The sequence below is a fragment of the Protobothrops mucrosquamatus genome, unplaced genomic scaffold, assembly GCF_001527695.2.
Source record: "Protobothrops mucrosquamatus isolate PMUCROS unplaced genomic scaffold, P.Mucros_1.0 scaffold874, whole genome shotgun sequence".
Classification (NCBI taxonomy): Eukaryota; Metazoa; Chordata; class Lepidosauria; order Squamata; family Viperidae; genus Protobothrops; species Protobothrops mucrosquamatus.
This window is the reverse complement of record NW_015387128.1, coordinates 999,796-1,015,764: the sequence shown is the minus strand read 5'-3', so window position 1 is coordinate 1,015,764 and position 15,969 is coordinate 999,796. Positions and strand designations below refer to the sequence as shown.

Genomic DNA, 15,969 nt, shown 5'->3' with positions numbered 1-15,969 from the left:
CTCAAGACATGGCTTTTTCAGCAAGCGGGACTGACCTAGGGTGAATTTTAAATAGGGACAATTTTAATGATTTTAATAAGACACAGCTATAAATATTTGGTTTTTAATTGGCTTTTATAGGGGAAATGTTTTATATTGTTTTAACATGCTGTGAGCCGCCCTGAGTCCCATGGGGAGAAGGGCGGCATATAAGTTAATGGAAATAAATAAATAAAATATTTCTGGTTGAAATAATATATGATTTCAATAAGAAAAGCAGAATGTTGGTGACTGTTTAGTTCAAAATTTCCTCTTCTTTCCTGCAAGATGCCCCATGTTTCCCAGACATGTATATACAGGTAGTCCTAGACTTGTCATTTAGCAATTGTTCGACCCAAAACAAGATACTTGACTCAGATTCGAAGTTCTCCCACAGTCATGTGATCGCATTTTGAGTGCTTGGCAATCAGCTTGGCCATTTGAAGCATCCTGCAGTCATGTGACCATGATTTACAATTCTTTTTTTGGGGGGTGGGTGGAAACTAGCATTTATGTCTACTTTCTGGCAAAACACATGCATTGCAGAAATGGATTTTCTTAACAATTGCAATATAGTTGTCACAACTTATAATCATAATTCTGGGCTCAATTCCAGTCATAACAGTCTGGGTTCAGGGCAGGTTACAGCTTTTGTTGTGGTTGTGGATGAATTTTGGGGGGCTTGGACCAGGGGAAGCCCTGAATCTCTCAGTGGCTTACAGTGCAATCGACCGTGGTATCCTTCTGGATTGGCTGCAGGGATTAGGGGTGGGGAGCACTGTTTTGCAGTGGTTCTCTTTCCTATATGGCCAGGCTCGTTTGGTGTTGGGGCAGGGGAGAGGGTTTTAGCCATAGGCCCTTCTAGACTAAGGAGCCCTCAGGGTTTGGCTCTCTCATGCCTCCCACCCTTAATCCCTGGAGCCAGTCCAGAAGGACAGCACAATCGATGGCTACTGCTGATAAAGGAAAAAATTAGTCTGTTGTTATTACCTTGGTGTGTGTGCGTGTATTTGTGTGTGTGTGTACATGCTGTAATAAACCCTAGCAAAACTTTACTAAAGCTATACAGGTACATAGCTATATGGCTAGGGGTATAGTTAATAGATAAAGATATAGATATATTCTCATTGTGAGACATTGAATGAAATAAAGCTAGCTGCCTGGCAATCTTTCCTGTATCGTGTATGTTAAGAGACAATCAAACTATGGCTGTCCAAAAATCCTTTTGCCGTTCCTAAACTGTATACATGCTTTGTAGCTCCTAGTATTGTTTTTGAAAAGTTAAATTAAACAGTGCTTGCTTTCTGCAGTTACTTGGACTTGAAGGCGTAGCTGAGGGTAAGGCATCAAAGAGAGAGTAGTAAATGAACAGGCCTGTAAAGCTTACAGAGAAAGAGCTTAATGGAAAAAAAAAACAAAGAAAAGACAAATGCTGTTGACTAAGACAGCGGCCTCCAACCTTTTGGGCACCAAGGACCGGTTCCTTGGAGAAAGTTTTTTCTGTGGACCGGAGGGGGCATGGTTTGCATGCTGCCTGCATCCTTTGGATGGGGCTTCGCTTGTTTGTGCATGCCGCGGACCGGTGCCAGTCCACAGACCGGGGGTTGGGGACCCTTGGACTAAGAGTTTGTGTAGTATAAAACAGCACAGGCCTACCAGCAAGGAGGCCATTGATAGCCTGCTGCCCCAGATACCCTGCTCTAGCCCTTTGCCTCTTGACCTGCTCTTCTCCCTGGGAGCGTGGCTGAGGTTTGGGCCTAGTATCTGCCCCCTACTTGTCCATCATCTTGAGGACTTCAAAGAAACAGGAAATGGCCCTGAGGCTGTAATTTGCTGATCCCTGGTATAAATCATAAATCTGGCCAGCTACCAAAGGTTGGTAAAGTGGAGAAAAGAGAAGCAGATTCAGCAAAAAGGCATGAATGCCTCCATGGTTGTAAGAAAAAAAGCAACCACCAGCTTAGAAAAAAAATCAGTCTGTGCTGCAGTGTTTACCCCCAGTAAATTAATGTATCTTCTCCAAGCGCTAATCTATCCTTCTTCAAGTATTTATTAAGATGAAGCTCGCATTAAATTGTAGGTCACAATACTGTAGGATTCAGATTGTTCTGAAGAATTGACAAATTCCCTTTCACTACTGAATGAACTGTCTGTGAGTAAGAATGTTTAGTAATTAATGAAACCTGTTGATTCCTACCCAAAGGAATCAATATCTATAAATGCCTCAAACAGAAGTATTTTGTGTTTTCTTACTCTAATGAAGATGGAGTAGCTTATCTGATTTGGGTTCAATATCTGTGGCTAAAACTGATAAAAGCCTGTTATTTTTTTCTTTTTTTGTACCACTACATTTTAATGCAGGTATCTTTAATATTCAAAGAGAAAGAGCTTTCAAATAACATAAAATGGGGGGCTGCTTAAGTTGCTATAGCAGGTAAGATAAAGAGCAAATGGGAAAACACAGATAATAAACCTACATTTTGTGTAGGCAGGTCTATAGCCTGACATTAAACCTACAGATGTAGATGTTTCCAGGTTCAGTCCTGGGCATCTACAAATAGAGCTACAAAATAATTTTTATTATTATAGATTACAGTGAGCTAGATAGACCTACGAGTGTAACATGGGCGGTTTAGTATGTTTTGAAAGATCTTGGTATATCTTAATTAAAAATGGAATTTGGTTTCATACATGGGAGAAATTGCTTTTCAGCATTCTACATTAAGTGGAAAAATAAAACCATCAGATGGAATAAGTGTACAAAATAGCTTGCTTGTGGCAAAAGAGTTAAGAAATATAATTATGGAGCCCTGGCAGATGAGAATTGCTGAGAGAACAGGATTCAGGTTTGGAGAAAATAAATCTTTAATTAAGTATGGGTTATCTGCTAGGTATGTGGGAAAGTGCTTTTTCTAACAGACTTGCAGAGTGTTGTAAGGAAGAAATGTTGTCATCACCTCAGGATAGTAGACTATATTTAATTAGTTGAAAGGGAAAGTATTCTGCTGATGCTCGGGAGCTGGTACAAGTTATCAGAGGTTACCAGTTCCAATATGGATTGAGTATGATTAGTATATATTATTAGCATGTTAGTATTTATTAGCATATAAAACAGTGGTTCTCAACCTTTTTAATGCCGCGACCCCAACCGGTCGTAAGTCGAGGACTAAACCGGTCGTAAGTCGAGGACTTAAACCGGTCGTAAGTCGAGGACTAAACCGGTCGTAAGTTGAGGACTACCCAACTGGTTGTAAGTCAAGGACTTTCCCTGCCCGGGAGCGCCGCGCATGCGTGGTTCTGCCCCCTGCGCCGGCCGAGGCGTAGCTGCCAAGCAGCAGAGACGGAGCAGGCTGACCACCAGCTGGCCCAGCCCAAGGGAGGTAAGGCACCCGCCGGAAAAGGGGAAAAAATGGCGGACAAAAAAATGGCGGACAGCCTTGCTTGGCGACCCCCGTGAAATGGTCGATCGACCCCAAATGGGGTCCCGACCCACAGGTTGAGAACCACTGATATAAAACAATGCATATTGCTCATTTGGCTGTTGCTTAGTTGTAACTGGCCTATAATTTTTCTTCTAAATAAAGGCTAAGGTGAAACCCCAAATGAAAAATAATTGTTTTAACTATCCAGCCTTTTAACCTGGCATCTGCCAGTTGAATTGGATTACTACAACTCCAAGCCAGCATGGGGATGGCTAGAATGAGAAAGGCTGATATAGTCAGTTAACTAATTTGATATCTGTAGCTTCCTCCACTTTCATGTTTGTAATTGTAATATACTGTAGCATGTGGGTGATAGTTTCAGAGCCTCCAATGCAGCAAGGAACAATCTTTGACTCATAGGAATTTTAGTAAAACTCCATTTAAGCTAAAAAGAGCACATCAAACCTAGCTGTGAAAAAGATTCTTGGTTGGCCAGGAGAAATTAAGGTTGTTAGTGATTTGCCTAATTCCAATCTAGAGTACATAGTGCCATTTTTGATGTGTGCTAAAATGTGGCCAAACACATTGTGGTATTCTCTCTAATTGTTCTTTTAGCATGCACATGTGATTTATATGGAAATAAAAAGTACATGTCTCTTCCAGTTGAGCTTAACACCTACTCTGTGTAATTTCCTTGGCAGCAGTATTGAAATAGTTTTCACTGTCTTCTTCCAAGATTTATTTCACCTTTTCAGTCTAGACTCTAGACCAGGGGTAGGCAACCTTGGCTCTTTTATGACTCGTGGACTTCAACTCCCAGAATTCCTGAGCCAGCTATGCAGGCTCAGGAATTCGGGAAGTTGAAGTCCACGAGTCATAAAAGAGCCAAGGTTGCCTACCCCTGCTCTAGACTATAGTTCTGCATTTCCTGATGGTTTCCTACTCAAATACAAATATAATTATATAAAATCCTGCTTATATTTTTGGGAACCAAGCAATAATAGCTGGTTTAAAGTATTATGCCTCAATCATGTACCTGTATAAGCAAACACCTGTTATATTGTAAAGTTAATATACAAACATACACACACAAATCTATATTTGAAAACATACATATATGCACAAATCTATATTTGTGACAAAAATTGAACATTAATATGAATTTTATAAATGTAGGCTATTTTTTGTGGTACTCTTGCATACATTGTTCATATTTGTAGGTAGAGATGTTTTCATTCTAATTAAATTTAAAACACCTTAGTTGGAGTGCATAGTAGCTTCCCACAAGATTTTTTTCCCACAAGATTTTTTTAGCATTTTGGAAGTGTTTTGAGCTTGAAACAGTTATTTCAAGGTATTCTGAAAAACTCATAATCTGTTCATATTAAAAATGAAGTTTTTAACTTTGAAATTGTTTCTTTTGAAATGTTCTTCATTTTTTGGAGCTAAACCACTATCAGTGGCTTATGATTACTGTTACAATGAAATTGTTCATATTGCATATTTTGTTTTTTTGTTGACATGTTTGCTGAAGTAATACGGAATTCATTTTTGAAGCATAGATATTTTTTTGGAAATGATTTTTTTCTAAACATCTGGTAAACATACATTTAGTTATATAAAAAAAGAAATCTCCAGACTGTGAAAAAAAGGGTAGGGCAGGGTTTAATGATTAACGTGAATTGAGTAGATTTGACAGTAGAATATCCTCCATTACTGTTTGGATTTATTTTTAGTGAAATCTCTATGACAATGAGGGATTTTTCTTAGGATTGATGGAGTGAATAAAAGTGAATAATTCTATCTTTTTGTCTATTTGAATCATGTTATTTTCTGAGACAGAAGATTAGAAGTGTTGGCATTTGGAAATGTCTCTCAAACATAGACTGCTAGAATAAAATAAAAATATTTGACCTATTCATTTTTCCCTTTCATCTTCAGGACATTAATGTAATCAGGAATATGGAATGGATGTGAAAGTATCAATGTTTTGACTTATAGCATTATTACATATTTTTGCATGAGATTTCCTTTAACATTTTCTGTATCTTATTTAGAGCAGATTTGTATGCTTAAAAGTTGCTACTGCAATGAAACCGACAAGGCAAACATGAATATTTGCCTAGGAGTGTTTAAAGTTTAATTACCATTTTATTCTTGCATTTCTTAAATGGCACTTTTTTCTTTTAGGCACCTACACCTCAACAAGAAAGCAACAGATAAACAACCATACAGCAAGCTTCCAGGTGTTTCACTTTTGAAGCCTTTAAAGGGTGTTGATCCTAATCTTATTAACAACTTGGAAACCTTCTTTGAACTGGATTATCCCAAAGTATGTATCAAAGTACTTTTTAATGAACAAAAAGATATAGCGTTCTGTGTTTTTGTTATCTTGATCAATAAAATATTTTAATGCTTGATAGACAGACAGTTTGATGCATCAGGCTACAAACTGGAGACATGAGTTCTAGTTCCTCCTTAGGCACAAAGCCAGCTGAGCGACCTTGGGCCAATTCTCCCTCTCTCCCTCTCAGTCCTAGGAAGAAGGCAGTTGCAAACCATTTGTGAAAAACATTGCAAAGAAAACTGGAGGGGACTTGGTCAGTCAGTCACCAGGGATAAACACTAACTTGAAGGCACCAAAAACAAAATCAAATAACCAGAGAAGGATATAATTTAACAGTATCCTCAGGACTACAGATTCGCCAGTAGATTGGATTTCTGAGATGAATGTTCATTTATTTATCGGCTTCTTGTATAATTAACATCACATCATATTTAATATATATGAGGATACAAGGTATTTCTAAGTTTGAAATAATCGATAATGTTAAGTACTCTACACTCGTAAAGTTGTAAATTAAGTCAATTATGCTCATAAATAAAAGGGCCCCGTGGCACAGTAGCTAAAGTGTGGTATTGCAGCCAAACCGCCTACAACTGGAGTTTGATCCTGACAGGGCTCAAAGTTGTCTCAGCCTTCCATTCTTCTGGTAAAATGAGGACCCAGATTGTTGAGAGCAATATGCTGACATTGTAAACCACCCAAAGAATGCTGTAAAGCACTATGGAGTGATATATAAGTCTAAACACTATTGATATTAATATTGCTATAAATTCCCTGAGGGTGCCAGTTTTCAGAATAATTCAGAGGACAAAGGAAGGAGCAATCCATTTGTCAGAATTATTATTAGATTTGTAACTCTTTCTCTATCTCTCAAGGCAGCAAAAGTATATAATACTCCTCCTTCTTATTTTTCCTCATAGTAACAACTCTGTGAAGTGGGTTGGGCTGACAAAGAATGACTGGCCCAAAGTCATCTAGCTGTCTTTCATGACCAATCGAGGACTAGAACTCATAGTTTCTTATACCAAACTGGCTCTCAGTATTTGTTTTTCTTTTTTCCCCCTTTTATTGTAATGTTATAAGCCTTGGTACACAGTTGAGTCATAATCATTTCAAATTATAATCATTTTAATATTTAGAAAACTTCAAAATTAAGAAAGTAAAATTTCTACTATTTGAGGACCATTTTCCTTAATGAATAAATGAACAAGTATAAAGTTTTTGCAAAGAATTGTATTATGTATTACACATGTAAAGAATAACATAGTTTCTCTCTTCATCCCAGCAGGTAAAAACAATTTTAATAGTTTATCATTGTCTCTAAATAAAACATAATCTCTTTTCTCTCCATAGCTCATCTCTTAGTTAAGGAAGACAAAATCAAAATGCCACGTTAATCAATCTTTATCAGCAAAAGTCCAGCAAGGGCAACTAGCTATGACTATTGCCTTCATAATCTGTCTTCTTCTCATAGTTCATTTCTTAGATAAGAAAAACAAAGTCCAAATGCTCTGTCAATCAGTCTTTATCCATAAAAGTCCAGTAAGGACAACCAGATATAATTTTTTAAAAAACCACCTAATTAAACAAGTCAATCTCATAAATCTTCTCTGAGTTTTTTAAAATTATTCTTTGACTTTGTCAAAAAAAAGTCCCAGAGGTAATTTATTTTTATCTGTGTTTCAAAGTAAAAATCCTTTAGAATTTTAACAGATTTTTCTTCTATCTTAGCAGAATTTATTTTTATATTCAGAAGAAAAAAATTATCCAAATCAGTTTCCTGATTTAAAGTCTGTTCATCTCCTTTATGTAATAAGTTATCCATCAGATCTATTTGTATTATAAATCTCCTGTCACATTAATTTCTTAAACATCCATTGCTCCTTCTTCTTGTTTTACAGTTTCAAAAAAGCATGGTCTATGAACTTTATCAAGCATCACAAAGTTTTTGAGTAATTTGCTTAATTGGGTTTTTATCTAACTTTAGGGCTTGGATCAAGAACAGATTACATTTTGGGTCACATTTATGCAAAAATATTGAAAATTCAATAATAAGTTACCAACATTTAAGCAACACCTTAATTAATATTGCCTTGATTAATATTGTCTGAGATAAGTTGTAATCATTGGCAAATCCCCAGGATTATTTAAAATGTATAGATGTTTTAGTTAAAATATTATTTTTGGAATTCAAATAATAGCACACTAGATTAATTTGATTTTCTAAGTTGCAAATGGGTCATTGTCTTCGATTTGAAAAAGGAAAGGGAAAGGAGGTGTTAAAAAATAACTCTAATAAGTCCAGTAGGAAAAGCCCTAAATAAAGCTACTTAAGCAGCATATAGTATAATAACAAATAAATAGGACTCTGTTGTTCGTTACTGCTAAGTCAGGAATAGGCAAACTTTGCCCTTTAGATTTACATTTTTATCAACCACAGCTAGCATGATGAATGGCAAGGGGTTTTAGGAATCATTCAATGATTATTGATATATGTGGAAAAAATTCAGTTAGTTCCAAAGCAAAAATTTAGAAATTATATATATGTAGTGCTCTGTGCCAAACAAAAATAGTTTTGCTAAGTAGCAGATGATTTAAATTAAAATTTTATAAACTAACCAGTTACTGAACTATAGAAATATAAATTTCTATATATTTTTTTAATTTATCAGAAGGACAGCATTCTTTAATCCATGAATAATGACTGAAGCAATATTTGCAAAACTGCTTTTGTTATTCCAAAAACGGGAGCAACAAAACAAATAATATATTTCATACAGAGCTGAGTGTGTTAATATTCATTTTAGCATGTCCTGAAACAGGTTGAAATTACATGAATAGTTCTTAAGAGAAATACCCAAACATATGAGAAAAAAAGGGGGGGAAGCATGTTGTTTTTAAAGACAGAAATATGTCTTGATTAAATATTAAGCCTTTATATTATATTGATAGCAAGCCAATGCATAAGGAGAGAAAGAACACATATTCCTCCAGGCAATTTTTCCATCATAATGTAATAATTTACTATACCCCATATTTGATAAATCCATAGATCTTCATGTATTAATAAATTCCAAATTTTGGTATAAATTTTACCACATATTAACATCTTTAAGTCCATTTTTCTGCTGATATCATAAACAAAAATGGTATTGGGACAATCATTTAGTATGTATAAGTGTCCTCCATTCTTTTTCATTGAAGTTTACAGCACACCTTTTCTACTTATTCTCTGAGAATAATTATGAAAAAATGTAGAATTGGTCTCAATATGAGATGATCAGAAACATAGTGTTCTTTAAGGCAGTTAATTTTACACTGCATCTTTGAAAAAAATAGAATTTAAGAATTTTTTCTTTATGTGGATATACATATTTTTGTAAAGTTGGTACCTTTAAAGAACTTACCATATGTCCTATATATTTTTTGGTATGTTCATTTTTTATTATCATTTTTATGCTGTGCAAGTAATGTATGAATAGTAATACGTTAAAATCTTGCTTATTTATGGAATCTTTCACTGCCGTGGGAAGAAGATAAATATAGTTCAGAATCTAAGCTTTATTCTGAATCTTACAAAAGAGCCTTTTAACAAATACAAATGGAATTTCGCTGTGGTTAATTCTGGGTTATTCCTAGTGTCTTTTAAACTAATTTTTCTGTGTGTGTTTGTGTGTGTGTGTGTGTGTGTGTTGGATACAACTTTGTCTTCTGTTCCATATAAAAAGAGATAATGCTTCCTCCTGATTTCTGCAGGATAATGAAAAAGGGTATGATGATTATATTTGAAAAAGTAGAGATGGAATATTATCAAGTAAGCGTGTTTTTGTTTCCTGGATTTCAATTCTACAATTTATATAATGTCATAAGTCAGGAACCAATTTCTTTTGGTTGAATTTCAGTTGTTTGTGCCAGAGCCTTTGTGTGCTCAAGCTTTTGTTTGATTGGTTAATCTTGCAGGGAAGGAATAGTTTGCTAAGTTCAGAAGGTGGTATGGCATTCTTGAGATATTGAGGAGACTCGACAAAAGTGTGCTTGAAACAAGAGGCAAGTGTTGTGTTTTCCCAAATGATTTTTGAGAAAAAATGGGTTTCCTCGACTTCTCTGTACTCTTTTATATTATCACTCCTGGTATTCTTCTAGATGTACACTGAGTTGGGCGTGAGGAAATACTGGTGATCAGATTACAGGCTTTGCTCTGATGTAATGGGCCATTTTCAGGAAGTGGTGCATGGAATTATTGCTAATATACCATTGAGTGATGGTCTTATTTTATTTGTATGCCCTCTGCTCTCAAAGGATCTGAGTGGCTGACAATCAAAAACAAATCTTAGACTAAAATGCAATAATAAATAAACTCAAATGCAATATAAACTGAATTAATGGCAATATCCAAACTATCAACAATAGACAAAGTTATGCACCTGCTAGTTTCAGACACAGTAAGCCCTCCTTCTCTGCTACTTGGAGCAGACAAATTTTAGCTGCTTTCTGGAAAGCCGGGAGTGAAAGAACAGACTGGACATGGGAATGGAATTTCAAAACATGGGGGCAGTAGTCAAGAATGCCCACTTTCAGAACCCCACCAAGATTCTTATGTAGGTGAGAACCAGAGGCAGTTGACCCAAGGCAATCCTATAGAGTCCTATAGAGCAGAGGTCCCCAACCTTTTGGGCACCAGGGACCGGTTCCGTGGAGAGAGATTTTTCTGCGGACCAGGGAGGGCATGGTTTTGTGTGCTGTCTGCATCCTGTGGATGGGGCTTTCCTTGTTTGTGCGGACCGGTTGCTGGCATGCCACGGCCTGGCATTGGTCCACGGACCAGGGGTTGGGGGCCCCTGCTATAGAGAATCCAGTCTGGAGCCGTGTAGAGCTTTAAATATGACAATCAGTTCTTTGAAAGTGGGAGGGAGGGAGGGAGGAAGGGAGAAAGGAAGATGTGCGTATGTGTAGAAATAAAAATAAATATTGGTATCCAAAGAACTGATATCAAGGTTGTTGGTTTGGGGTTTTTTTGCCTAGCAGATGCATTCAGGGCAGTGGAAGTCAATGCTTGGAAATGGTAATGGATGAGATAAGGATGAACAAATATGAGATTTAATTCAAATAAAATGGATATATAGTTAGGTGATTACTCAATTGGCTGACTGATATTCAAGTTTCTGGAAAAATTTAAACTTTCTCTTAATATCATGGTCTTCATTTGGGGAGATTTTTTTATCGTATTGTAAATCTTTTATTACTTTCAGCTGATATTTCAGCTGCAACCACATCGACATGAAGATTGCTGGTCTGTCACACTTTGGAAATCTTTAAGAATGTAATATATGAGCTTGATGTTTAAAGGCTATTTGGAAATTGTAATTGGTTCAAAGTAAAGTACAAGACTATTATTGGAATTTCATCTTCCAATCATAATTATCTTCCAGGCTCATTTCACAAGGTTGTGAGTTTAATATTTAAAACTGTAAATGGCTTAAAGCCCAGCTTTCTGAACATACATCTGTACATATATCTCTGAAATCTTATTCATCTCTGAATCTTAAGTCTTTTTGGAAACATTGCTCCATATGTGGCAAGCAAAGTAAAGTATTAAGCTTGTAAAAAGAGAAAGTCTTATCAAAGTTTGCAATTATTTCCAAAGCTGCTGGATGTCTTTATACTTATTTTAGCATGTGATAAAACATGTGAAGTTACATTAGTTGGATCTTATCTTCATGGTGAAGCTGTTAGAATCTCATGATATTGTAGCAGTATAAAGCTTAATCTGGCTTGTGTTAGTAGCCATCTTTATGATATGGAAAAAAAGTGTGCATAGTTTATCCAGTTTGATTCTAAGCTACCTTGTAAGTGTTTTTAAAGTGCATAACTATTTTGATTGGATAGCAAGCGGGATTAAAGAAAATCATACCGTTCAACCTTCCAGTCTTTCTACTTAATAATGTTGAGACTAGGAAGTATTTAGTAATGATTAACTTAGAAGTTCATTTTCCTCTTGCTTGGTATTTTATTTTAGCTGAATGTAACCACTCAAGTTTTAAATAATGTTTTTCAATAATGTAGCACAATAAATTGAATGATACTTTAAGGCAGGGCACTGGCACTGGTCTGCGGTATGCCAGAAACTGGGCTGTGCAAACAAGCGAAACCCCATCCCCCTCCGGCCCACGAAAAAATCTCTCTCCACAGAACCAGTCCCTGGTGCCCAAGAGATTGGGGGCCGCTGCTTTAAGGCATTATTTTTGATACTTTTTTTCCGTTGAGCAGATGATTCATATATGAAATTAAGTTAAAATATTACTCAGTAACGGAATCTTTCCTGTTATGGGAAGATTAATAATCAAAAGCTAAGTTGTATAGAACAGGGCTTTTCGACCTTTTCACCCATTGTACCACTGTTAGGATATGGCAATATCCGAGTACCACCAGTAGCCTAGAAGGTGTCAAAAACTTAATGATTAAAAAAAAGGAAAAAGTGATAAAGTACAGGTAGTCCTCGGCTTACAACAGTTCACTTAATGACTGTTCGAAGTTACAATGGCACTGAAAAAAGTGCCCCCCAAGCCGCAGCCGAGCAAGACACCTGCCTGCCCGCCAGGCGGCGCTCTTCCTCCTGTCTGAGGTTTTCATTGTTGTGAGCATTTCTGTTGAGGATTGGCAGCGGAGGTGGGGTGGGGGGGTGTTTAGTTTTTATTTCCCCCGTCTGCTGGGTGGTTGCAGCAGGTTTTAGTCACTTCACATGACCCCGGGACCCTGTGACCGTCATAAATATGAATCAGTTGCTAAGCATCTGAATGTAAATCACAAGACCCTGGAGATGCTGCAACATTCCAGCTGATCGGCGCTTCTTCTGGGCTCAGCAGAAGCACCAGGATCAGTGCTGCTTTTCAGCTGATTGGTGCTTCTTCAGGGCTCAGCAGAAGTACCAGGATCAGAGCCGAGCTCCAGCTGGAGCCTGGCGCTGATCCTTGCGCTTCCACTGAGCCCTGACAGCCCTGCAGCTCCAGCCATCTCTCGCTCAGGCTTGTGCGGTGCTGCCAACGGTTCAGCTCATTCCCCTCCCCCGCTACCACTTTTCTAGGATGGTCGCGTACCACCTGCCAGGTGCCAATGTACCACAGGTGGTACCTGTACCACTGGTTGAAAAGCCCTGTGTTATAGCAGTTGTTTCTTCATTATTGTGACAGATTTATTTGTTGGAATTCAGATGAAAAGTGAAGTGACATCATAAGAATGTCTCATCAAGGTCCAGTTTTAGTTTCCAAACCTTACTGACAAAGTCCTGTGAGTTGTTGATTTGATGGGTGGTGTTGCCAACCAGAGGAGCTAATAAAGTGGTTAGATGTTTTGCAGTGTTGAAAGTGACTGAGTTGATGCTCTGAGTGGAGTTCCCTCTTCGTGGATTTTGAGGAGTTCATATATGCATGGAGTGGCTTCCCCAGGGTAAAGGCAGTAGTATTGTGGCTTGTCAATGGCATTGTCCTTCAGTAGTTGTTTCAGGAAATTGATGACCTTTTTAATTACCGATAGGGTCACCTTTAGAATCTCTTATGTAGCAGTGTCCTTCAGAAAACTGTTTGGCATTGTAGTCATGTGTTTGGGATAACTGTGCATCTTCTTTTATCAGCTGGCAAGATGGTGATGCTTGGGTGTCTTCCTAGAGATGTCATTGCTCTCCTGTGAGGTTGAAAGGGGGTGTTTTAACACTGGCAAGGGTTGCAGCTCCCCTCATCCTTAATTGTTCTGCCTCTGGTTCTACCACTTTGCTGTTCCTGATAGTTAACTATGGCTGTGATGAAATCTACAAGTGGTAGTTGTTCTGGTGTTATTGCAAAATTTAGTCCTTTTGGGGAGGGGAAACATTATTTTTTGTTTGAGTAAGCTCCTCCATCAGTCAGTTCTCTGTAACATATCACTGTCCCCTGTCATCTGGATTGGTTCTTCTGTTTCGTGTGTTTTATTCGTGATTCAGGTGACTCTGAGGGTACAGATAACCCCCCAAATGGCCTCAATGACTCTCAGAGAGCTAAGGACTGACCACTAGATGACTACATAGAATATAAATCTTTCCATTCCCCACCATTCAGTCAGAACTAAAGAAGTTTCTTGGACGAGAAGCGAAACGTTTTCAAGGGAAAAAAAACAAGAAAGCCCAGTTGCCTTTTGAAAGACGCTTTTGGGACAACCATGACCTGCTGATTAAGAATCTCCATGTACATACTCATCACCATTGTAACTGAGTCCCCTTATTTCTGATGTTCCTCTTGTTCTCTTTCCTTTCACCTTTCCCAGCATTACAACTTTTCCAGAGAGCCAGATCTTTCCATAATGTGCTCACTGTAGTATAATTTGAGCCTGGTCGTTTTTTCTTTGAATGAGAAGTCTGGGTCAATTTGTTTAATGATCCATCGGTTAGATTTTTTTGTCTATCCATGGTGTTCTCAGAAGTCTTTTCCCAAACTTCTTAATTTAGAAGCATCAATATTTTTTTGTATCCTACTTTTTTGATGTCCAAGATTCACTTCCTTGGAGTATCACAGGGAATACCATACCTTGCGCAATTTGATTTTTCTAGAATAGATCTGATTGGCACCTGAATACTTTTCCCACGGCGTTCAGGGCTGCTCTACAGAGTGCCACTGAAGAGGTGCAGTGGTTAGAACACAGTATTGCAGGCTAACTCTGTCAACTGCAGCCCGCTGCTGCGCGAGCTGCATTGGCTGCCTGTGGCCTTCCGGGTGCGCTTCAAGGTGCTGACTATCATCTTTAAAGCGCTCCATGGCATCGGACCCGGATACATTCGAGACCGCCTCCTGCCGCAGATTACCTCCCATCGACCTGTACGCTCCCATAGAGTGGGTCTCCTCAGGGTGCCGTCGGCCAGACAGTGCCGGCTGGCGACCCCAAGGGGGAGGGCCTTCTCTGTGGGAGCTCCCACCCTCTGGAATGAACTGCCCCCAGAGATCAGGGTTNTCGCAGGACTGGCCTAGGGTAATTTTTAGAGGGGTTTTAATCAATATTTTAAATTGGACAATTCTTTAATATTCCTTTTAATTAATTTTAAATCTGTATTGTTATTTGTGTATTTTAATTGATTGTCCGCCGCCCTGAGTCCTACGAGGAGAAGGGCGGGATATAAATCTAAATAATAAATAAATAAATAAATAAATAACTGCCAGCAGTTGGATCCTGACCAGCTCAAAGTTGACTCAGCCTTCCATCCTTCCAAAGTCGGTAAAATGAGGACCCGGATTGTTGGGGGAAATATGCTGACACTGTAAATTGCTTAGAGAAGGCTGTAAAGCACTATGAAGCGGTATATAAATCTAAGTACAGTACTGTTGCTATTGCTAGGCTGTGAGATATTTCTTGACTGCTTGTTCCTTTACGGTGAATCTTCATTGCCAATTTTGAGGCTGGTTCTATCTGTTGCCATGAGTTTGGTCTTCTTTATATTTTATTTAGTTCCATTTTTTCACTTTGCTCCTTAACTTTTATTACTAGAGTTTGCAGATCTTTTGCATATTTGGCTAATGGAATTAGCATAATGCAGGTTATTGATGTTTCTTCCTCCAATTTTAAAAACATGCTTGTCTTCTAATCCGTTCCATTAATACATATTCAGCATTAAATACTTTAAATACTTACAGAAAATTTATTGCTTAAATTTCTTCAGCAATATAACAAAATTAATTCTAAGCCAAGAAATTACAGGACATGTTATAGATATATAAATTGATAGCAATTTAAACTACGTTTGAAATTCCATTTGTACTTATTAAAATGCTCTTTTTAAAAGATTCCTAAAGCAAAGATGTGTTGTTTAAATGTTAGGTACATATAAAAATATAATTGTGAAAATCCAGGTGTCTTTATTTAATTGTTTCCAATATACCTTGTGCTGAAAAAATGTGCTTCCAAAGCCTTACAAGACTTTGGTTGAAGCTATCTACAGAAGTGTTCCTCCTGTACAGTCCATCCTACGATCTCAAATAACACATGGAGTGCTTTTTGCAGGCTTTGCTGTAATATGTACTATGCTCCTTTTTCTGTTGTGAGGCCTAATTTATAGAATAAACATCTATTGGAATTGAGACATGCCCTTTCCTTATTAAAGTTCAGGAGAGGCTCAAAATATCTTTTTAAACTTTGGGGATTTGTAGAGTTTTGTCATTATATTAT

At 37.6% G+C, this 15,969-nt stretch overlaps 1 protein-coding gene across 1 annotated transcript in view; it reads left to right on the top strand.

Annotated features, from left to right (window-relative positions):
- Positions 1-15,969, top strand: part of UGCG (UDP-glucose ceramide glucosyltransferase) — a gene marked incomplete in the record, with an annotated part of 42,288 nt that overhangs the window by 12,429 nt on the left and 13,890 nt on the right. Inside the window, 1 exon segment of the mRNA XM_015819210.1 lies at positions 5,631-5,772. Coding sequence (XP_015674696.1) covers positions 5,631-5,772 — 142 coding nt within the window.